This window comes from Protomyctophum parallelum, assembly GCF_964188405.1.
Source record: "Protomyctophum parallelum genome assembly, chromosome: 8".
NCBI classification, from domain to species: Eukaryota; Metazoa; Chordata; class Actinopteri; order Myctophiformes; family Myctophidae; genus Protomyctophum; species Protomyctophum parallelum.
Window position 1 is genome coordinate 11,338,258 of NC_139703.1, and position 23,769 is coordinate 11,362,026.

At 45.6% G+C, this 23,769-nt stretch overlaps 1 protein-coding gene across 1 annotated transcript in view; it reads left to right on the forward strand.

Annotated features, from left to right (window-relative positions):
• Positions 1 to 23,769, forward strand: part of stab1 (stabilin 1) — a 61,711-nt gene that overhangs the window by 36,947 nt on the left and 995 nt on the right. Inside the window, exons 51-70 of the mRNA XM_083770422.1 lie at positions 1 to 68; positions 450 to 530; positions 781 to 927; positions 1,547 to 1,603; positions 1,700 to 1,843; positions 2,724 to 2,778; positions 3,220 to 3,369; positions 5,710 to 5,814; positions 6,078 to 6,197; positions 6,918 to 7,050; positions 7,301 to 7,361; positions 7,539 to 7,683; positions 8,240 to 8,373; positions 9,711 to 9,876; positions 12,839 to 12,945; positions 13,075 to 13,194; positions 13,865 to 13,993; positions 15,360 to 15,464; positions 16,102 to 16,248; positions 16,603 to 16,707. The exon at positions 1 to 68 is cut by the window's left edge and continues 109 nt beyond it. Of these exons, the coding sequence (XP_083626548.1) occupies positions 1 to 68; positions 450 to 530; positions 781 to 927; positions 1,547 to 1,603; positions 1,700 to 1,843; positions 2,724 to 2,778; positions 3,220 to 3,369; positions 5,710 to 5,814; positions 6,078 to 6,197; positions 6,918 to 7,050; positions 7,301 to 7,361; positions 7,539 to 7,683; positions 8,240 to 8,373; positions 9,711 to 9,876; positions 12,839 to 12,945; positions 13,075 to 13,194; positions 13,865 to 13,993; positions 15,360 to 15,464; positions 16,102 to 16,248; positions 16,603 to 16,707 (2,279 nt within the window). The remainder of the gene's footprint in view (positions 69 to 449; positions 531 to 780; positions 928 to 1,546; positions 1,604 to 1,699; positions 1,844 to 2,723; positions 2,779 to 3,219; positions 3,370 to 5,709; positions 5,815 to 6,077; positions 6,198 to 6,917; positions 7,051 to 7,300; positions 7,362 to 7,538; positions 7,684 to 8,239; positions 8,374 to 9,710; positions 9,877 to 12,838; positions 12,946 to 13,074; positions 13,195 to 13,864; positions 13,994 to 15,359; positions 15,465 to 16,101; positions 16,249 to 16,602; positions 16,708 to 23,769) is intronic.

The following is a 23,769-nucleotide window of genomic DNA, read 5'->3' on the forward strand; positions in this document are numbered from 1 at the left end:
TGTTCCACCCACAACACCGCCACCTGCTGGCCAACACGGTCAAGGCTCACATCGTACGCAACGTAGAGGTAAAGTTCAATGCGGTATAGCAGAAGTTTTCAACACTTTTCATGTCAAGGCCTATTATACGGCATAACGGCACTTACTTACTTACTTACTTACTTATTAGTATTATATGTTTTTAAGTATATATTTATATCTTCATTTTACTTGAGTATTTGTGGGTTTGGATACAAACTTTCACTCCACTACATTACAAAGACATTATTGTACTTTTGACTTTACTATTTCTAGGAAGGGAAAAAGTTTATTTTAAGCTATTCATTTGTGTATCTCTGTGTGTGTGTGTGTGTGTGTGTGTGTGTGTGTGTGTGTGTGTGTGTGTGTGTGTGCGTGCGTGCGTGCGTGCGTGCGTGCGTGCGTGCGTGCGTGCGTGCGTGCGTGCGTAGTTGTCGAATCTTTCCAGAATGCGAGGACCAAAAACCATGCATGGATCGGTTATCACCCACAGCTGTGATAAGACACTGCCGGTAATACACATACACATGCACTCACACACACACACTCACACACACACACACACACACACACACACACACACACACACACACACATACACACGTGCAGACGCAGAAACATGCACGCACGACAGGACATACTGTATAAATACATTTTATATGAATGTAAACAACATCTATTGCTCGGATTGCACAGTGGTAAAGTGTAAGTGTGTGTGTGTGTGTGTGTGTGTGTGTGTGTGTGTGTGTGTGTGTCTGTCAGGGTAATATGTTGTTAAATGACAACAGTGCGACAGTCGTGGAGCGCATGATGGTGTTTGCAGGGGGCGTGGCCTATGGAATTGACCAATTACTGGAGCCGCCAGACCTGGGAGCGCGCTGCGACGGACTGAAGAACAGAACCTTTATGGTACTATTATTAGAATGACAGAACCTTTATGGATCAGGGCCCACTTGAACATCTTTGAAGTGACCACGGCTCACCAACCTGAAACAACTTTCAGAGCATGTATAGAGCATAATATTTTATTCATATGCAGGGCAAAGTTACGTACTACACATTTTGTTCCCTGGCTGTCCGGTTGTGTTTCTTTGTATCGGCCTAGTGACTAGTCTGTCGAGTCTGGTGTTTTAATGGAGCACTAGTGGAAACAAGCTTTTCTGCTTTCCTGTGATTTTATTGTTTCTGTTCTGTTCTGTTCTGTTCTGTTCTGTTCTGTTCTGTTCTGTTCTGTTCTGTTCTGTTCTGTTCTGTTCTGTTCTGTTCTGTTCTGTTCTGTTCTGTTCTGTTCTGTTCTGTTCTGTTCAGAGCATGTATATTTTTGTGATAAATCAATCGATTGTGTTCTGGTTTGCTTCATTGGAGCTAACGTAATGTAGTTTAATTTCTTACCGAAATGATGTTGATGATGATGAAAAAAATACCATGATATTTGTTGTCATATTATTAATGTTATAATATTGTTTCTAGTTGTAATAATGAAAATAGATGAATGAATACAATACTATTATTTGATTTGTTTTTGCAGGGCCGTTGTGGGTCTTGTACCCTGACCCCACTGTGTAACAGCAGATCCACGTATACAGTATGTATTTGAAAACATGAAATTTGAAATTCTTCATAAAGAGTACTTTCTACTTTTGGTACTTTAACATGTCACATGTTACACATGTCACCTCAGGGCAGCATCCAGCCGTGTCGCTACAGCCCCATGAGGCCCTTCTACTTCACCAGCAAACGCTGGTCCTACGGCCTGAGCACCGACGACTTCTTCCACACGGGCGGGGGCTTCGGCCCGAGGAAGGGCTGTAACAGAGAGTGTCAGGTGCGTTTTACTATATGAGCTTGCACATCTGATATCCTGGAATTCCCTGGTTAAAGGTATATTCAGTGATTTCACTCAAAAAACCTTAGGTTTCGTTTTTGGCTGGGACCTAAGCCTTTCATCCAATCAGGATAGAGAGCCAAAAACGAAACCTAAGGTTTTTTGACCCCCAGGTGTTAACTGGGGACAGGGAGGAACTCCTTATATGGTCAGCACACTCTATAGTAGAGAGGATTATCACAACAAAACAAAAAAATAAGTGATATTTGAATTAAGTGAAATCACTGAATATACATTTAAAGTTTAAAGCTAATCTTAAATAATTTTTTTACCATGCATCAATTCCCTTTATACCAGCACTTATGTAGCCTACCTGTAGAAAGACTTTGTCCTCGTCGTCTAGTGTATCTCACTGTATTTTTGGTGTTTTCACGGTTTCACGGTTACACATTTTGTTCCCTGGCTGTCCAGTTGTGTTTCGGCCTAGTGACTAGTCTGTTTGAGTCTGGTGTTTTAATGGAGCACTAGTGGAAACAAGCTTTTCTGCTTTCCTGTGATTTTATTGTTTTTGTTGTTGTTGCTTTTAAATGTTAAAGTAAACATAAAATATTCTGTTCTGTTCTGTTCTGTTCTGTTCTGTTCTGTTCTGTTCTGTTCTGTTCTGCTCTGCTCTGCTCTGCTCTGTTCTGTTCTGTTCTGCTCTGCTCTGCTCTGTTCTGTTCTGTTCTGTTCTGTTCTGCTCTGCTCTGCTCTGCTGTTCTGCTCTGCTCTGTTCTGTTCTGTTCTGTTCTGTTCTGTTCTGTTCTGTTCTGTTCTGTTCTGTTCTGTTCTGTTCTGTTCTGTTCTGTTCTGTTCTGTTCTGTTCTGTTCTGTTCTATAGACGACTGACTGGATGTCCCAGTGCTGCAAAAACCACTTCGGGCCTCATTGTCAAGGTCAGTACAAAATACACAGGCAGTGGTAGAGAGTATAATGAAGTATGTGTACTTGTGTATTTGAAATGTACAAAGGTACATTATTATCCACGTAAGCTCACAGCACAATGTGTCATGCCGCGGCAGATTATATTGTAAGCTTGTAAATTGCTATTTTCACAAATTCAAAAATTCAGATTTTTGCCCCCGCCGGCGGGGGCACTGGCTGTCCACCTAATGAACAGCTCTCAGCGGGTCAATGGAGACCCAATTGGTCTCCGGTTCCAACTGCGATGTTTTTGATTTACCCCCCTGGACCCCCCTGGGGTTTAAGGGTTAATAAAGCAATGCAAGTACTTTAACTCAAGTACAAATTTGACTGAGGAATTTTCACTGGGCTTTTTCCCCAAAAATGTCATGGTGCGTGTGTGCGTGTGTGCGACGCTTGTTGGTGTGTTCCAGTGTGTCCTGGTGGGTTGGAGGCTCCGTGTGGTGATCATGGGGACTGTGTTGATGGGATGATTGGCACAGGGATATGCACGTGTCACCAAGGCTTCAGAGGAACAGCTTGTGAACTCTGCCAGGCTGGACACTATGGAGCCAACTGCACAGGTATACACACTGATACTGTATCAAACCTGTTCACTATGGAGCCAACTGCACAGGTACACACTACACTATACACACTGATACTGTATCAAACCTGTTCACTATGGAGCCAACTGCACAGGTACACACTGATACTGTATCAAACCTGTTCACTATGGAGCCAACTGCACAGGTACACACTGATACTGTATCAAACCTGTTCACTATGGAGCCAACTGCACAGGTATACACACTGATACTGTATCAAACCTGTTCACTATGGAGCCAACTGCACAGGTATACACATTGATACTGTATCAAACCTGTTCACTATGGAGCCAACTGCACAGGTATACACATTGATACTGTATCAAACCTGTTCACTATGGAGCCAACTGCACAGGTACACACACGGATACTGTATCAAACCTGTTCACTATGGAGCCAACTGCACAGGTACACACTGATACTGTATCAAACCTGTTCACTATGGAGCCAACTGCACAGGTACACACTGATACTGTATCAAACCTGTTCACTATGGAGCCAACTGCACAGGTACACACTGATACTGTATCACACCTGTTCACTATGGAGCCAACTGCACAGGTACACACTGATACTGTATCAAACCTGTTCACTATGGAGCCAACTGCACAGGTACACACTGATACTGTATCAAACCTGTTCACTATGGAGCCAACTGCGCAGGTACACACTGATACTGTATCAAACCTGTTCACTATGGAGCCAACTGCACAGGTACACACACTGATACTGTATCAAACCTGTTCACTATGGAGCCAACTGCACAGGTACACACTGATACTGTATCAAACCTGTTCACTATGGAGCCAACTGCACAGGTACACACTGATACTGTATCAAACCTGTTCACTATGGAGCCAACTGCACAGGTATACACATTGATACTGTATCAAACCTGTTCACTATGGAGCCAACTGCACAGGTACACACTGATACTGTATCAAACCTGTTCACTATGGAGCCAACTGCACAGGTACACACTGATACTGTATCAAACCTGTTCACTATGGAGCCAACTGCACAGGTACACACTGATACTGTATCAAACCTGTTCACTATGGAGCCAACTGCACAGGTACACACACTGATACTGTATCAAACCTGTTCACTATGGAGCCAACTGCACAGGTACACACTGATTCAGTGATTTTGAAAAAACCCTGGTCCGCCCCGGTAACACATGCTCTACAGTGGGGGGACAAGCAACAGGCCAACAGCACGTGCACCAAAGCCTGCCCATCCCACTCGATCATGATTGGAGGAAGGCCCCTCTCATCCTGATTGGATGAAGGCTGGCTAACCCTAGCCAAAAACTTAAGGTTCTTGACCCCAGGGGTTAACTGTGGACAGGGAGGAACTCCTTATATGGTCAGCACACTCTATAGTAGGGTAGCCTGGGCAGCATATGATATCGATATGAGCAGATGATATCGCTACGTTATGTTGTAGTATTGTTTTGTAGTCAACAATCATCCGAAACTTCCTTTTCCCTCAAACAATACAAACTGGCTACGAGAGCTTTCATTGCTATTCTTCTGGTTTGAAGGAAAAGGAAGTTCCGGATGATTCTTCCTACCTGATGACTACAAAACAACAACATGATGTAACGATATCATCCGCTCCAGACCGATCGATTCACACTGCAATTTTGTAACACAGACCAGGCTTTCCTCCGAGGTGGAAAGCCTGGTGACGCGAGGTTGATATAGGATTATCAAAATCACACCTGTGTGAAGTGAGTGTTGCAACTCCGTGTGGGGGTCCCTGTGTGTGTGTGTGGGGGGGGGGAGACCCACAGGAACGCACCCAGGGTGCCAGCCTGGTTCCAGCGAGCCGCGCAGAGTCCGAAACGGTAGAGAAATGACAGAGGTACCATGTGGGGGTCCCTCTACCATACCCTTTACTGCATTGTACTGTACTGTCACTGTACTGTACTGGCACACCCGAAATCATCATCAAAAAAAGAAAAGAGAAAAAAGAATTAAGTTAAATCACTGAATACTTTAAAACCAGACGGAAAAAAAGGTTGGACGTCAGTTGTACTCTTTTGAAGTTTGTAGGCCCCTTTGCTATAGTCCAGTACTACCTTCTCTAGCACGCACTACACAGCTACTACATTGTATAGTACACAGTAAACAGTGTGTGTGTGTGTGTGTGTGTGTGTGTGTGTGTGTGTGTGTGTGTGTGTGTGTGTGTGTGTGTGTGTGTGTGTGTGTGTGTGTGTGTGTGTGTGTGTGTGTGCGGGTGCGTGTGCGTGTGCGTGTGTGTGTGTGTGTGTGTGGGTGCGTGTGTGTGTGTGTGTGCGTGTGCGTGCAGCATGTAACTGTACATCAGGTGGTTGGTGTAACGATGGCGTCGATGGCTCTGGTCGTTGTGTCTGTAGGACCGACTGGACAGGAGAGCGCTGTGACGTCAAGCTAGGTGAGTCTGTCTGTCTGTCTGTCTGTCTGTCTGTCAGACAGACAGAAGTGTCAAGGACCCCCACATTGATGTGTATTTGACCGCAGACCCCCATTTGAAAAGGCTTTGTGCCAGGGACATAAGAGGGGATTTGCCAAGGTTTGTCCACATTTTTCAAAAATAGCAGAAATACTGTAGCTGTTAGTTGAGTTATTCTTTTTGCCTGTTTAATCCAATTTCTTCTTGTTTTTTGCGTGCATGTGTGTATGTAATATCATCACCAGATGAGTTACCAGAGGAGTGTAAGCAGTGTCATGTGGATGCAGTGTGTGTGCCAGGAGGAGTGGGCTGTCAATGCAAAGAGCAGTATGAAGGCAATGGAACCGACTGCAGCCCAATGCCACGTGGGTAATCTGACCACATACTGTACACTAGCCTATAGAACCTACTGCAGCCCAATGCCACGTGGGTAATCTGATCACATACTGTACACTAGCCTATAGAACCGACTGCAGCCCAATGCCACGTGGGTAATCTGATCACATACTGTACACTAGCCTATAGAACCTACTGCAGCCCAATGCCACGTGGGTAATCTGATCACATACTGTACACTAGCCTATAGAACCTACTGCAGCCCAATGCCACGTGGGTAATCTGATCACATACTGTACACTAGCCTATATAACCTACTGCAGCCCAATGCCACGTGGGTAATCTGATCACATACTGTACACTAGCCTATAGAACCTACTGCAGCCTAATGCCACGTGGGTAATCTGATCACATACTGTACACTAGCCTATAGAACCTACTGCAGCCCAATGCCACGTGGGTAATCTAATCTGATCACATACACAAGCCTGACATTGGCCACACCGATCACGTGGGTTCACAAGCGTTCCTTGCCATATCCATCCATAGGTCAGTGGTTCTCAAACTTTTCAGGCTGTGACCTCCACAAAATGGTTGACCTGTTTTTTATAGTATAGGCCTTGTTTGTTGATTACTTTTGATGTATTGGTCTTTTTCTTTTCTTTCTTTTTTATTTGTTGAGATATATTTTTTTTTAAGTCATAAAAGTTAATTATTAATCATTATTATTGTATATTTTGAACCAATAGCACCAGACCTGTGTGCAGAGTATAACGGTGGTTGTCATGACAACGCTGACTGTAACCAAACCGGGCTGGTGGTTAACTGCACCTGTCAGACTGATTACCAAGGCGACGGAGTCTCCTGCCAACCAATCAACAGGTGGGATCGTCTGTCTGTCTGTCTGTCTGTCTGTCTGTCTGTCTGTCTGTCTGTCTGTCTGTCTGTCTGTCTGTCTGTCTGTCTGTCTGTCTGTCTGTCTGTCTGTCTGTCTGTCTGTCTGTCTGTCTGTCTGTCTGTCTGTCTGTCTGTCTGTCTGTCTGTCTGTCTGTCTGTCTGTCTGTCTGTCTGTCTGCATACCCACCCACTCAACCTTCCTTTCTTTCTTTCTTTCTTTCTTTCTTTCCGTCAGGTGCATAGAGGAGGAGAATGGAGGCTGCAGTGATTTTGCCACCTGCACGTTCACAGGCCCAGTGAGTGATCCTGTTTCATAATTACAACAATGAGAAGAAAAGGGTCCCGCACACTGTCTTTCACTTATAGAGTAGTAGTTTTATTAGATCTAAACGACCTTCATCAGGTATCTGATATGTTTTTACTGCACGCTTTAAAGTAGGGGTTGTCTGTCTGTCTGTCTCCTGACCAATCAGAATGAGCGTCAGTGTGAGTGTTTGCCGGGGTACGTAGGTAATGGAGTCCAGTGTCTGGAGAAGGTGGTGCCCCCTGTTGACCGCTGTCTAGAAGGCAACGGAGGCTGTGACCCAAAAGCCAACTGCAAAGACCTGCATCACCATGGTATATCACGTCCATATCACTGTGTGTGTGTGTGTGTGTGTGTGTGTGTGTGTGTGTGTGTGTGTGTGTGTGTGTGTGTGTGTGTGTGTGTGTGTGTGTGTGTGTGTGTGTGTGTGTGTGTGTGTGTGTGTGTGTGTGTGTGTGTGTGTGTGTGTGTGTGTGTGTGTGTGTGTGTGCGTGTGTGTGTGTGTGTGTGTGTGCGTGCGTGCGTGCGTGCGTCCTGATGACCACAGAAGTGTCTGTATTAGAGATGCAGGCACATACTTACAGAGACATCAAAGGGGGCTCAATCCCCTGCCCTTTTACCTATCTGTAAAAAAGTGCACTCTCCAGACCATGACTGCAGCATTTACTATGGTGAAAGAGATGCTGCTTACTTATACTTATACCCTGAGTACTGTGAGTGACGTGCTTATTGTATCATGATTTTGTTAATGTAACCTTAACTGTACGTACCTTTAATATTTGTGTCCTTATATGCTCTCCTTTATGTTGTGCATTGTTAAAATGTGTGCGTGTGCGCATGTGTGTGTCTTTGCGTGTTTGCGTGTCATAGGGAACAAGGCTGGAGTGTTCCTGCTTCGATCTCCTCTGGGTAAATATAAGATGAACTTCAGTGAGGCGGAGCAGAGCTGCAGAGCAGAGGAAGCCTCGCTGGCTACCTTCAAACAACTGGGAGACGCACAGCAGGTACAATATACTGTTTTTAGATTAATCGGCATCGGTTCGATTAATCAATGAGATAGAAGCATTTGTATGAATCCATAGTGTTGGAGTGGACTGGCTGGACCTTTTTTGTTTTTTTCTCGGCGAAGAGCGCCCTCTAGCGTATCACTGAAAATACAGAGATGACGTAGATACGTCCATGGCAGTCAATGTGTTTGTTTTTTTTTTACTTAAATTTTTATTGATTTTTCAAGACAGAAAGACAGAAAACATACAGTACTCACAATAACACCACAAACATACAAAAAAGAAAAAAACATAAAATGAAAATAAAAAAGACATCGACATTGCGTTTCAAATTTGTTACATTACATTTTTTTCTTTTTTTGAAACTTTGTTCTTATTTTGATTTTTCAGTAAACAGGTGGGTCATGTAGGGCATCACAGTACGTATCGTAATTGTTACAAGTCATTTGTTACATTTCTTGTTATTAACTTTCACAGTCTAACGGGTCTTACAGTTCCAGGAGAGTAAGGGAAACCCCTTTGAGTAGTTTCAGAATGTCTTAGTTTGTTCGTTTCCAAGTATAGGGTCCATGATAATCACACATCTGTAGAATAAAACAATAAATAAAGTCTTTACAAAATATCTATTCCCATGTAATAATATCCATTTCAGCCAGTATCTGTAAAACTTTTCTGTGCTTATCCTAACGGCGAAAGTAAGTTTCTCCATTTCGTATATATGTTTCGTACAATGGCTGTCCACTCTCCTTTCTTAGGTGGGCTTTTATCCAGCCACTTCTTGGTTATTGCTTTTTTTGCTGCCACTAGCAGTATTTTAAGAAGAAAATTTGTCTGGGGTATTAAGGTCCTCTGGTATGTTACACAGATAGACACTTGTAAATTCAAATTCAATCTCAAAACCCATTATTGCGTTAATGTCTGATACTATTTCTAGCCAGAATTGTTGTATTTTTGGGCAGTCCCAGAATACGTGAAAGTGGTCAGCCATTGCATTGTTACATTTCCTCCAACAGTTCCCTGCTTCCGGTGTCCCACTCTGTAGGCTTTTTATTTTCGGTGTAATGAAGAACCTAATCATGTTTTTCCATGAAAATTCTGGCAGTCAATGTGTTTTAAAATAAACGTGGTTCAACTATCTGACAAGATTAACACAATAATATGTCATGTCATCATAACCAAATTCAAACACACTGTGTGTGTGTGTGTGTGTGTGTGTGTGTGTGTGTGTGTGTGTGTGTGTGTGTGTGTGTGTGTGTGTGTGTGTGTGTGTGTGTGTGTGTGTGTGTGTGTGTGTGTGTGTGTGCGTGCGTGCGTGCGTGCGTGCGTGCGTATAGCTGGGACTCCACATTTGTTCAGCTGGGTGGCTGGATGGGGGCCAAACAGGATACCCAACCCGCTTCCCCTCAGCCAAGTGTGGGGGCGGCCACATAGGAGTGGTCCTGTACAAGGAGCCCGTCAACCAGAGCAGCGAATACGACGCATACTGCTACCGCATGACAGGTACTGTACCTAGTATCACCCTGTCTATACCACATGACAGATACTGTACCTAGTATCACCCTGTCTATACCACATGACAGATACTGTACCTATAGTATCACCCTGTCTATACCACATGACAGGTACTGTACCTAGTATCACCCTGTCTATACCACATGACAGATACTGTACCTAGTATCACCCTGTCTATACCACATGACAGATACTGTACCTAGTATCACCCTGTCTATACCACATGACAGATACTGTACCTAGTATCACCCTGTCTATACCACATGACAGATACTGTACCTATAGTATCACCCTGTCTATACCACATGACAGATACTGTACCTAGTATCACCCTGTCTATACCACATGACAGATACTGTACCTAGTATCACCCTGTCTATACCACATGACAGATACTGTACCTATAGTATCACCCTGTCTATACCACATGACAGATACTGTACCTAGTATCACCCTGTCTATACCACATGACAGGTACTGTACCTAGTATCACCCTGTCTATACCACATGACAGATACTGTACCTAGTATCACCCTGTCTATACCACATGACAGATACTGTACCTAGTATCACCCTGTCTATACCACATGACAGATACTGTACCTAGTATCACCCTGTCTATACCACATGACAGGTACTGTACCTAGTATCACCCTGTCTATACCACATGACAGATAATGTACCTAGTATCACCCTGTCTATACCACATGACAGATACTGTACCTAGTATCACCCTGTCTATACCACATGACAGATACTGTACCTAGTATCACCCTGTCTATACCACATGACAGATACTGTACCTATAGTATCACCCTGTCTATACCACATGACAGATACTGTACCTATAGTATCACCCTGTCTATACCACATGACAGATACTGTACCTAGTATCACCCTGTCTATACCACATGACAGGTACTGTACCTAGTATCACCCTGTCTATACCACATGACAGATACTGTACCTAGTATCACCCTGTCTATACCACATGACAGGTACTGTACCTATAGTATCACCCTGTCTACACCACATGACAGATACTGTACCTAGTATCACCCTGTCTATACCACATGACAGATACTGTACCTATAGTATCACCCTGTCTATACCACATGACAGATACTGTACCTATAGTATCACCCTGTCTATACCACATGACAGATACTGTACCTAGTATCACCCTGTCTACACCACATGACAGATACTGTACCTAGTATCACCCTGTCTATACCACATGACAGATACTGTACCTAGTATCACCCTGTCTATACCACATGACAGATACTGTACCTATAGTATCACCCTGTCTATACCACATGACAGATACTGTACCTATAGTATCACCCTGTCTATACCACATGACAGATACTGTACCTATAGTATCACCCTGTCTATACCACATGACAGATACTGTACCTAGTATCACCCTGTCTACACCACATGACAGATACTGTACCTAGTATCACCCTGTCTATACCACATGACAGATACTGTACCTATAGTATCACCCTGTCTACACCACATGACAGATACTGTACCTAGTATCACCCTGTCTATACCACATGACAGATACTGTACCTAGTATCACCCTGTCTATACCACATGACAGGTACTGTACCTAGTATCACCCTGTCTATACCACATGACAGATACTGTACCTATAGTATCACCCTGTCTATACCACATGACAGATACTGTACCTAGTATCACCCTGTCTATACCACATGACAGATACTGTACCTAGTATCACCCTGTCTATACCACATGACAGATACTGTACCTATAGTATCACCCTGTCTATACCACATGACAGATACTGTACCTATAGTATCACCCTGTCTATACCACATGACAGATACTGTACCTAGTATCACCCTGTCTATACCACATGACAGATACTGTACCTAGTATCACCCTGTCTATACCACATGACAGGTACTGTACCTAGTATCACCCTGTCTATACCACATGACAGATACTGTACCTAGTATCACCCTGTCTATACCACATGACAGGTACTGTACCTAGTATCACCCTGTCTATACCACATGACAGATACTGTACCTAGTATCACCCTGTCTATACCACATGACAGATACTGTACCTAGTATCACCCTGTCTATACCACATGACAGATACTGTACCTATAGTATCACCCTGTCTATACCACATGACAGATACTGTACCTAGTATCACCCTGTCTATACCACATGACAGGTACTGTACCTAGTATCACCCTGTCTATACCACATGACAGATACTGTACCTAGTATCACCCTGTCTATACCACATGACAGGTACTGTACCTATAGTATCACCCTGTCTATACCACATGACAGATACTGTACCTAGTATCACCCTGTCTATACCACATGACAGATACTGTACCTAGTATCACCCTGTCTATACCACATGACAGATACTGTACCTAGTATCACCCTGTCTATACCACATGACAGATACTGTACCTATAGTATCACCCTGTCTATACCACATGACAGATACTGTACCTATAGTATCACCCTGTCTATACCACATGACAGATACTGTACCTATAGTATCACCCTGTCTATACCACATGACAGATACTGTACCTATAGTATCACCCTGTCTATACCACATGACAGATACTGTACCTAGTATCACCCTGTCTATACCACATGACAGATACTGTACCTAGTATCACCCTGTCTATACCACATGACAGATACTGTACCTAGTATCAATCTGTCTATAGAGATGTTCGGGAGGGACTAGTAGAGAAGAGATCCAGTAGAACTAAAAGACACGTCATGCTGAAAATAGCAGATCAAAACAAGTGTCAGCCATCAGGCTGATTTTTGATTTTGACATCAACATTTTTGTAGATTTAGTCGACTAAAATCTTATGACATTTTAAATAGTCGACTAAAATGTTGTGTGTGCGTGCGTGCGTGCGTGCGTGCAGATGTATCATGTGTGTGTCCCCAGGGTTATGTGGGGGATGGAGGCTTCTGTAATGGTGACCTGAGCAGTGTTCTGGCTACGACCCCAACCTTCTCTGTCTTCTACAAGGTGACTGTGTGCGTGCGTGCGTGCGTGCAGTGGGGGGTTAAAATGAGTCTATGATCAGCTATGATGTCAGATTGCTGTACTGAGAACACCACATCTATCTGTCTGTCTGTCTGTCTGTCCACCGTGTAGCTGCTGTTGGACTACAGTGCGTCTTCAGAGGCAGGACGTGAGCTGGTGAACTTCCTGTCCATGAACAACTCTGCTGTCACTCTGTTTGTTCCTCATAACGAGGGCTTCATTCTCAACCAGGTACAATATGATGACTGAAATTCTTCCTCAGGAATAGCCTACTGTAGTCTCGCGACAACTATCCCACAAACTATCTTATATGGCCATGCAAGTCCCCTAACCTCATATCAGTCTTATATCAGTTATATCAGTCTTAACCGGTCACCACCATTTCACAATGTTTTCGCTTCGGCCGCAAGTAATTTCACTTCTGTGTTTCCTAATCGCAGCTCCAAGCGAGCCTGCTGGCTCGATTGCATTCGAGTGACAAGTAACCTACTGGTGATTATCGGTTGATAACATTCAGTAACCTACTGGTGATTATCGGTTGATAACTTTCAGTAACCTACTGGTGATTATCGGTTGATAACATTCAGTAACCTACTGGTGATTATCGGTTGATAACATTCAGTAACCTACTGGTGATTATCGGTTGATAACATTCAGTAACCTACTGGTGATTATCGGTTGATAACATTCAGTAACCTACTGGTGATTATCGGTTGATAACATTCAGTAACCTACTGGTGATTATCGGTTGATAACATTCAAGGCGGCTGTAGCTTCCAGAGTTGACCGTTGCATGTCTAGTATAAGGACAACGTAGTAGAGATATAGAATATAATTTAATATCACTCCCAACCAGGTTACTAATATAATATCATGATAATAATGTGTTGACATTATTTAGACTCTGACAGAAAGAGATCTGGAGTACCACTTCTCAGCCAATCAGAGCAGAGTACTGTACCAGGGACTGACACACGAGGCAGTGATCTCCTCTCGACTGGGCTTCAACCTCACGATACACATGAATGAGGTACACGCACACACGCACGCACGCACGCACGCACGCACGGACACACAAGTTATCTTCTATTTCTGAAAAATGTTGCCAAATGCTACTGTACGTACGTTGTTAATACTATGAACTTTAGTCATGTAACATTTTGAATACAGCTCTTTTACTTATGGCAGAGTATTTTAATTTAATTTAAGTAAATTTAAGAAAAGAGGCGAGAGAGAGAGAGAGAGAGAGAGACCCCAATGAGTGTTTTATCTCTTCTCTTGTCCTCCATATACAACAACAAAGAAAATAGTTTTCTTTCATAAAGTATGCTGATGACATGGCCTTGTTTCCAGCCCCTCCTACTCCCAGCACATCGATGATGACCTTTAATGTCACTAAGACCAAGGAGCTGTGTTTGGGCGGCAGCGAGCAAAGGGCACAGCTAGGGTCCATCTTTAGGCTGGTTATCATATTTAAAGTAATTAAAATATCTGGGAAGTTGGAACTATAGACGACAAATTCACCTTTCAGACCAATGCAGATAGCATATAAAGGCCAGGCAGAACTGAGAAGATGTAATGCTAGTAAACACACCCTGACCATATTGTCTACAGGTCACTCACTGAGAGTGTTCTCACTTTTAACATTGTCTCCCGGGTGGGAATCTCTCAGTTAGACATACATGTAGGAACCAACTCACCCAGGTGTTCAATCAGGCTAGTAAGATCATTGGAGTGGAGAAAAAAACGACTGCAACTTCAGAACATAGCCTATACAAACGTTCAGAACATAGCCTATACAAACGTTCAGAACATAGCCTATACAAACGTTCAGAACATATAGCCTATACAAACGTTCAGAACATATAGCCTATACAAACGTTCAGAACATAGCCTATACAAACGTTCAGAACATATAGCCTATACAAACGTTCAGAACATAGCCTATACAAACGTTCAGAACATATAGCCTATACAAACGTTCAGAACATATAGCCTATATATAGGCCCATAACCAAAAATGCAATTCAGGTCTACAATATGACTCCACCTACTGTACCATCTTCAAACTTCATTCGAGCTGTTACCATCAGCTTAACAAAAAAAACAAAACAAAAAAAGAATGGTTGCATGTTTGTGCCATTTGCAGTGGATATTTTAAACGAGAACATTTTAAATAACCCTACCACTCAATCCCTAAAGCCCATGATCACTGTTGCTGTTATGGGAGTGTATTGTATATTGTGCATAATTGCATTTCTGTATTCTATGTATTAGTAGTGTTTTCATTGTTTGTATACTGGATACCAGTGTGCCAAAGGCAATGTTTCCATGTTATGTTAAATTCAATGGAGTTTTCTTTCTCTTTAACGCAACGTGTGGGTGCATGCTGTCAGAGCTGTAAGCTGGTGAATCAGAGGTCCTTTGTAGACTGGGACATCCCTGCCACCAATGGGATCATTCACGTCATCCAGGCTCCCCTCACAGCCCCGCCCCTGCCGGTGAGTCCATACAACCAAACTACCCACAGTAGATGTGCACTTCTCTCTCAACACTAAAGCCCTATATACTTTAAAGAGGAAACTGGACCCTTTCCACTTCCCTTTATTTCTTTCCTTTTTTCATTTCATTACTTTCTTTCCATTTCATTTCAGTCCATTAAATATTGGGAGGCATCCTTTGGTTAGACATAGCATTGGTTAGACATGAGGTTATTATTTATATCATCTGTTCAATAATTCGTATCTTCATTCTCATCTTCTCATCTTCATTGAACTTCATTCTCTCACCAAGAAAATATTAATTGACCACAACTGACCACAACAGATAGACTTTTTGGTCGAAACGCGTTGGTCCTGTTATTTATTTGCCTTGCTCATCTTCAAATAAATTATTACATTTTTCACCAAAGACGGAGTGCCTTGGATTCTTTTCTTTTCAAGTCTGCAATTCACATTTTGACAAGCAGTACTACTTGGAGGAAGGATACCTTTTGACCACAACTGTGTTTATACTGTAGGGTTAGGGTTATCTAAAAGCTCTAGTGATTTCAGTATGCAGGCATATGTCAATAGGTTACACTGTATTTCTGTGTGCGTGCGCCCGTGCACATTCGTACATCTTTCCTGTTGTCTACAGATTTCTCCCCACGCCTCCAGAGGCCCCGCCCACTCCAGCGGCGTCGCATGGGTTGTCGTGTTGATGATGATTCTGCTCCTAGTGGCTGGTCTGAGTTACTACGTCTACAAACACAAAAGACATGCCTTCAGGTTCCACTACTTCATAGTAAGACAATGACATGCATGCACAAACACACACCCACACACACACACACACACACACAGTGCGACACGTGGCTATAGGATGAGTGGGCCGAAGGCCCGCAAAATTCTGTGTGGGCCGAAGGCCCGCAAAATTCTAGTTAATATAATATAATGAGTGGAATGCCACTAAGTGCTTGCTCAAGGGCACCTTTGAGTTTCTGTTTAACTTTTTGTCTCTACCTGTTTTATTTGACCGACCTGTCCTGTTTCTCTGTCTGTCTGCCTATGTGTGTGCGTGTGTGTGCGTGTGTGCGTGTGTGTGTGTGTGTGTGTGTGTGTGTGTGTGTGTGTGTGTGTGTGTGTGTGTGTGTGACAGAATGAGGAGGAGAACGCCGCCTCCAGACAGACTGATGCTCCAGCACTGGTCACCTTCCCTAACCCTCTGTACAGAGGACAGACTGCCTTCAACGAGCCATTCGAGGTCACACCAAACTCTCTATTCTGCATGCTATAGGCCTACTCATACTGTACATACACTACTGTAGTGCAAACTCTCTATACTGCATGCTATAGGCCTACTCATACATACACTTTAGTTTAGTTTTTTTCAACCAAGGTTCATGTTTTAGGTTGTTATTAGAGAAACTAAAAGGTGAATGTTAATTTTCTTTCATTTGCTGCTTTCTTTCGTTTTAGGGATTTTCGCCGTTTTTGACAGGGGGGCGGGGGCATTCGAGCATGGGGCTAAATATGTATTTCTTTACAATTTTTTATGGCGATTTATTTTTATTATTTACTATAGTCCTACTAGACACCAATAAATTACATCTGGCCACAAAAGATCACAGGATCTATTGAATGTGACAAACTGACATATTGAGCCTATACACACAGTATAAGCCTTCCCACAGTAGGCTACCTTCACATTCAGTAGATCCTGTGATCTTCTGTGGTCAGATGTAATTTCCTGGGGTTTATTAGGACTATTGTAAATAATAAAAAAAGAAATCGCCATAACAATTTGTCAAAAAATACATATTTAGCCCCATGCTCGAATGCCCCCGCCCCCCTTTCAAAAAGAGCTAAAATCCCTAAAACAAAAGAAAGCAGCAAATGAAAAAGAAATAACACTCATATTTTAGTTTCTCTAATAACAACCTAAAACGATAGTTACGTATGTAACTACGGTTCTATGAGTCCTGAATGACCGCCAGAGGCGGTGCTTTAAGCACTGAATACGTCCCTTCGCGCATGCGCAGTCGAGTATTTTATACCAACAATGTCGGTTGACCCCGTGATGACCCGGAGTCGTCTATAACTTCCGGCAGTCATCCGGGGCTCAGTCCCTACAGAATCTTCTCGCGAGAACACGAGGATTCTGAGTGACAAGAGTGCCTCTGGCGGTCATTCAGGACTCATAGAACCGTAGTTACATACGTAACTATCGTTCTATTTCGTCCCTGCTGACCGCCAGAGGCGGTGCTTTAAGCACTGAATGACTTATACCAGCCAAGTCACGAGGAATCCTGATTACAGACCTCAAAGGGTAGAACCGGAGGATTCGGGGAAGAGGGCCACGTCCACTGGGTGGGGAGTGGCAACATTCACCCTGTAGTACCTTGAGAAAGTGCCTGCCGAAGCCCATGAGGCGGCGGCACAAATGTCCTCCAAGGGCACCCCTCTCATGGCAGCCCATGATGTGGAAATGCTCCTTGTAGAGTGGCACCGTACCCCTGATGGTACGGGGAGGTTACTTGCCTCATAGGCGTGGCTGATTGTGTCTACAATCCAGTGGGACAGGCGCTGCTTGGAGGGAGCGCCGCCTTTGTTCACACCACTATGGCAAAAGAACAGCTGCTCTGCTCGCCTGATGCGTGCAGTAGCTTCAATGTAGGCTCTCAGGGCCCGGACTGGGCACAACAGCTCCAGTTTGTCTGTCAGCTCCCCAGGTGGGGGGTTGAATCGAGCCAGCCTGATAGGCCGGTTGAGGTGAGCCTGCGACAGCACCTTCGGGAGGAATGCTATGTTTGGCCACAGCGTGACCCCCGAGCCGTCTGCGTTCCACCTCAGACATGATTCGCTGACTGACAGAGCGTGCAGTTCACTGACGCGCTTTGCCGATGTAATGGCCAGGAGAAGGGCTGTCTTGCATGACACCCACTTCAGCTCTGCCTGTGCCAAGGGTTCGAAGGTAGGCCCGCACAGGGCGTCCAGTACCCGGTTAAGGTCCCATGAGTATGAGAATGTGTGCTATAGAGCGGAGCGCACCACTTGCCGCTCCAGCACATTGCCGTGTTCGGCCCAGTAGACTGGCATAAACTTCATAACCCTGTTGGGTCCCATCAGATTCAAGACATGTCGACACCCGTCTGTCTTGCGTCACGAGGAAGTATGTAGATCGGACTTCCCTTAGTGTGACTGAGGATATACAGCCTCTGTTGCGCCCTTGGGCAGGAGGACACATCACTCCTGGTCTGATAGTAGGGCTCTCGTCATGTTGCTGATAATGGCCATTTTGACCCGCCGGATATGGGGGGCTGGCGTCAGAAGGCACTGCACAGCCCGGAAAGTCACAGTCACAGTCAGGTCCCTGCGTGGGACGCCAGGGAACACGCTGGCCTCTAGTGTGGGCCGGCGGTGATACGCGAGCTCCGAGGGCAGTCAAGATGATTTCATCAATGTTGGAGCTCGGCCCTTTGGGAGGCGGGATGTGTCGTAGGCCTGCAAGCTGCAGCCTGGTCTTCCCCCCCTGGATGGTTCGCTCCGGCGATTCTCGCCCGGCTGAACCACCTAGTGCTCCTGGCTCCTCAGGGAGACTACGGAGAGTTGGCCTAGGCTCATCAGTCAAGCTTGACTGTGAAAACCCGACTTGGCGACGGGCTAGAGATACGATGGACATCAGCTGCCCACGCTCTGAGGACATGACGCCAATGCCTCCAGTGACACACCAAAGGTGACTGAGCCAGTATTAACGTTGCCACTATTAAGTGTGAACGGGAGGCCCCAGTGAGCAGGTTGTCTGTGCTCCTGCACTGGGGTCGAGGTCACCTAGCGTTCTGCCGCCGGGCCTCGTTGGGGAACACAATGAGGGATGCAATGACAGGCTTGGTGGCTGGCATGTAACCCAGGCCAGCCCTTATCGCCTTGTGCGTTCAAATCTATTAAGGTGTCACGTCGCAACGGGTTGTCTCAGGACACTTTTCCCAATCAGGGCAGGGCTGCCAGGATTTCACCATCGGTATAGAGATGGGAGAGGGCCCTGATCGTTCGCCCGGCAGGCCTGTAGCTGTCTCAGGTACAGGCGTGGGGGACGGCGAAGACAGCAAGAAGAAGGCGCTTGGAGGAGCCGACTGCCTGCTTTAGTATGCGTTCCACGGCTATGCGCATGAGCTGAGAAGTGGGAGGCCGGCTCTGATGCCTGGGAGGCACCGCCTTCTGCATCTTCCTCATAGTCATGGAAGTGCGTAGCTTAAGCTGTCGGGGAGAGCACATCAACCTCGAGTCAGTTGTGGCATCGGAGAGGTAGGCGCTTCGGCACCCTCCGAGGTGCCTAGGTGTTATCTGAAGTGAGCATGGCCCTCATGCGGGCCAACTCTGCAGATAGCTGAGCCCTCTCGGATCTGCTGTAGTCAGCGGTCAGACCTTTTCCTCCTGGCACACGGGGCAGGACCAAGGTCGGCTCACGGCTGAAGGAGAGCTTCACACGAGGTACAAAAGTGGGAGCTCTCCATTGTGGTGGCACCGGTTACTCTGGACCGGCCGGTGCACACAAGTCCCAACTAGCCCAGGGCGCGGACGCTACTGGTTGCTAGGTGTTGGCCATATGCTTGAGGGAGCGCATACGCTGTCTGTACCAGCAGAGGCTTTCGAGGTACGAAAGTGGGTGCTCTCCGTTGTGGTGGCACCGGTTCCTTTGGACCGGCCGGTGCACACCAGTCCCAACTAGCCCAGGGCGCGGACGCTACTGGTTTGCTAGGTGTTGGCCATATGCTGCAGGGAGGGGGCGCGTACGCTGCCTGTGCCAGCAGAGGCTTTAACTTAGATCGGCATATAATGACTTAATCGAAAAACTGAATGCTGCTATACCTGCCGCAGCATGCGAGTATGCATTTACGTTTATGCAAATGCTCATTGCAGCACTTTGAGATTCAACCAGATGTAAAGTGCATCATAGAAACAGCACACAAACGTTGCTGTTAGATAGACTTTGCGACCTGCATGGTCGCGGTGGGGGAGGGGAGCTTTACGCTACCTGTACCCCCGGCGGAGGCTTACTTATAATTTATGATAATAAAGTCTTCAGTCAAGGTTTGGACGCTGCTATGTAGCAGCTGTAGTGTTTCCTATGTGACCGTTTATCACGGCACTATGACGCTTATCCAAACTCCAGTGCATTATTATTTATGTTTGCTAGTCCAGAGCGAAACAAAAGACACTTCCAATACACTAGTCACGTGTGCACTACTACGCATTCATGCTGGGAGGAGGGAGCGCTACCGCTGCCTACCCCAGCCAGGTTCGGTTAAATAAACCGACACAAGCTAGTTTTGGAGAAAAGGCTACAACCGATAGCTCCACCGATAGGGGCCACCTGCTGAAGGAAGGGAGCGCGTACGCTGCCTGTATCAGCTGCAGCTAATGAACATAACAAGCTATACACCAATAGCTGTTAATAAATGCTTGAGCTAACAAACGATTAGTAGTAAGTAACATCAAGCTGGCCGTATGCTGGAGGAGCGGAGCGCATACGCTGCCTGCCCTGTACCAGCTGGGCCAACAAACAGTAAGGCAAGCTATATACAGATAGCTTTTTATCTTCAATAGTATAATAAGCGCTTGGGCTACAACTACAGGTAGCAGCGCCAGTTAGAGAGCTATGCTGGAGACCAGCTAGGCTACTAAAAAACAAGACAAGCTATAGCCTGTTCATACACAGCTTTAACTTTAAGCTACTGGTAGCAGCTGTGAGCTACGCTGTCAGCAGCGCCAGATACTCTGTGCTGGGGACCAGCTGGGCTAATAGGACCTACAGGTACCCAGGGGCACTAATCCGACCTGTGGGAACAAACCAGGTTGCACCCACTGTATATGCAAAAAACTGTTAATGGAGCTTTGAGCTCCAGACATACTGGTAGCAGCTTCAGCTAGGCCCACTACTGGGGGCCAGCTGGGTTAACAACCAGACAGGCTATGTACACCAGTAGCTGTTAGTACTATTTTGCTACAAACTATACTGGTAGCAACATCAATACCCTGGGAGGACGCAGGAAGCTGCTCCTGTACCGGGCTGATAATAACAACAACAATACAGCTATTCGCAAAAGCAGTTAAGCTTGAATGCTGCTTTGGCCAGCAAGGCTCTTGCCATCACCAGCAGGGGCTAAACAAAGCTTAAAAAGTAGCGTGTTTAACAAACGAAGGTAATATGACAGTGTTCTTATCCTTCGGCAAGTCTTATAGTCGCTTATAATAAGCGCTAGCGTTCACAGTCGAACAGACCTCGTATGCAGAGCAGGGAGGCGGCGCGAACGCAGCCTTTACCCACACACAGGAGGTTATGCCATGATAAGTATATGATATCATATGAACGTCTGTTTAGCGGGGATAGCGCGCTTTAAACGATAACGTACCTTCTGTCCGGGGAGGGTTTTGTTAGCCTTCATTACCGGCGAGAGAGATTGGACGCTCCTGCGTCCACGTGACATGGGTTGTCACCGAGTGCCTCCCTCAGATGTTGGGGGCCAAGGCACTCAGGGCAGAGGTCATGCCCATCCTCTGGCCGCAGAGGAGCCTGGCAGGAGGTGCACAGGTGGTGGCGGGGTTCGTCCATTGGAAACCCGCAGATGTAGCCCAGAGCGCGGACGCTAGTGGTCGCTAGGGGTGGAGCCGTAAACTGGTAGGAAGGGAGCGCGGACGCTGCCTGTGCCAGTAGAGGCTACTGTAGCTGCTAAAGGCCGCTTAGCTGGAGGGAGGTGGCGCGCACGCCGCCTATGCCAGGTAAGGGGTGCTCTAGCAGAGACCAGTATATATGATATATATATAATGATATAGTTATATATATATAATTTCAGAAAAACCAACCTATAAAGTGGCAATGGCTCTGTGCCGAAATTAAAGTACACTATTTGAGAACAAGTGACTAAATCAGTCAAGCCAATTCATATAACCGGGGTTACTGACGTAACCTCGCGGTGGTGCTATATAGCTGGCCAGTGCCAGCAAAGACTCATTCAGAGAGGCAGAGTAATATAGCAGTAAATAAGTACACTTATAAGTAGTATAAGTATAAGTAGTATAAGTATAAGTAGTAAGCAAATAATAATAGCGTCGACTCACATGCTGGGAGCGGGTAGCGCTAACGCTTGCCGTCACCAGCACTGCGGCGCAGCCTTCGTGGGAAAACAAGACAGCGTAAGCTGTCAAAGAGAACGAGCTATCCGTTCAACTTTGACGGGTGCTAAACGGGACGCTCAGGTCGCCGTTTGTAGCACGCGGCGGTGCTATATAGCTGGCCAGTGCCAGCAAAGACTCGCTCAGAGAGGCAGAGTAATATAGCAGTAGATAAGTACACTTATAAGTATAAGTAGTATAAGTATAAGTAGTATAGGTAAGTAGTAAACAAATAATACTAGCGTCGACTCACGTGCTGGGAGCGGGTAGTGCTAACGCTTGCCGTCACCAGCACTGCGGCGCAGCCTTCGTGGGAAAACGAGACAGCGTAAGCTGTCAAAGAGAACGAGCTATCCGTTCAACTTTGACGGGTGCTAAAACGGGACGCTCAGGTCGCCGTTTGTAGCACGCTGCACGCAACCGTGTGTGTTGCAGGGAAGCAGCGCGCACGCAGCCTATGCGAACAGGGGTTGTCTGCTTACCTTGTTCCCACGGGGAAAGAAGACGATGTGAAGCCCAGCTCCACTCGAAAACGATACAATAATAGTAATATTAAGTCGCAGTCCCTGGAGGGCGAACGCACGCGTCACAGCTCCGACCAACAATGGTCGCGGGACTACCGGCGACTTAGTAGTAGCAAAGCAATAGTTCTGTTATCGTGCAGTTTAATTCTGCTGTAGAACTCTGTGCTATGTACGACTTGCGCAAGCGAGAAGAAATTAGGGACTGAGCCCCGGATGACTGCCGGAAGTTATAGACGACTCCGGGTCATCACGGGGTCAACCGACATTGTTGGTATAAAATACTCGACTGCGCATGCGCGAAGGGACGTATTCAGTGCTTAAAGCACCGCCTCTGGCGGTCAGCAGGGACGAAATAGAACATGAACCTTGGTTGAAAAAAACTAAAGTTGTCCTTTAAAGCTGTAGGAAATACTTGCCATTAATATAGTGGTTGCAAAGGTATTAATTGATTGCCTGAGTCCCATGGTGGACGTTCTGGTCGGATTTTGGTGAATATTAAATAGTTCTGGTCATTCGTTGGGGGTCTGGGGGCCACACATTAAAAAATAAATGAATGCACAAAACTAGCGTCAATTGTATTGTTGACCTATATTTCAACCATATAGTGTAACTGCGACTTTCGTTCAACT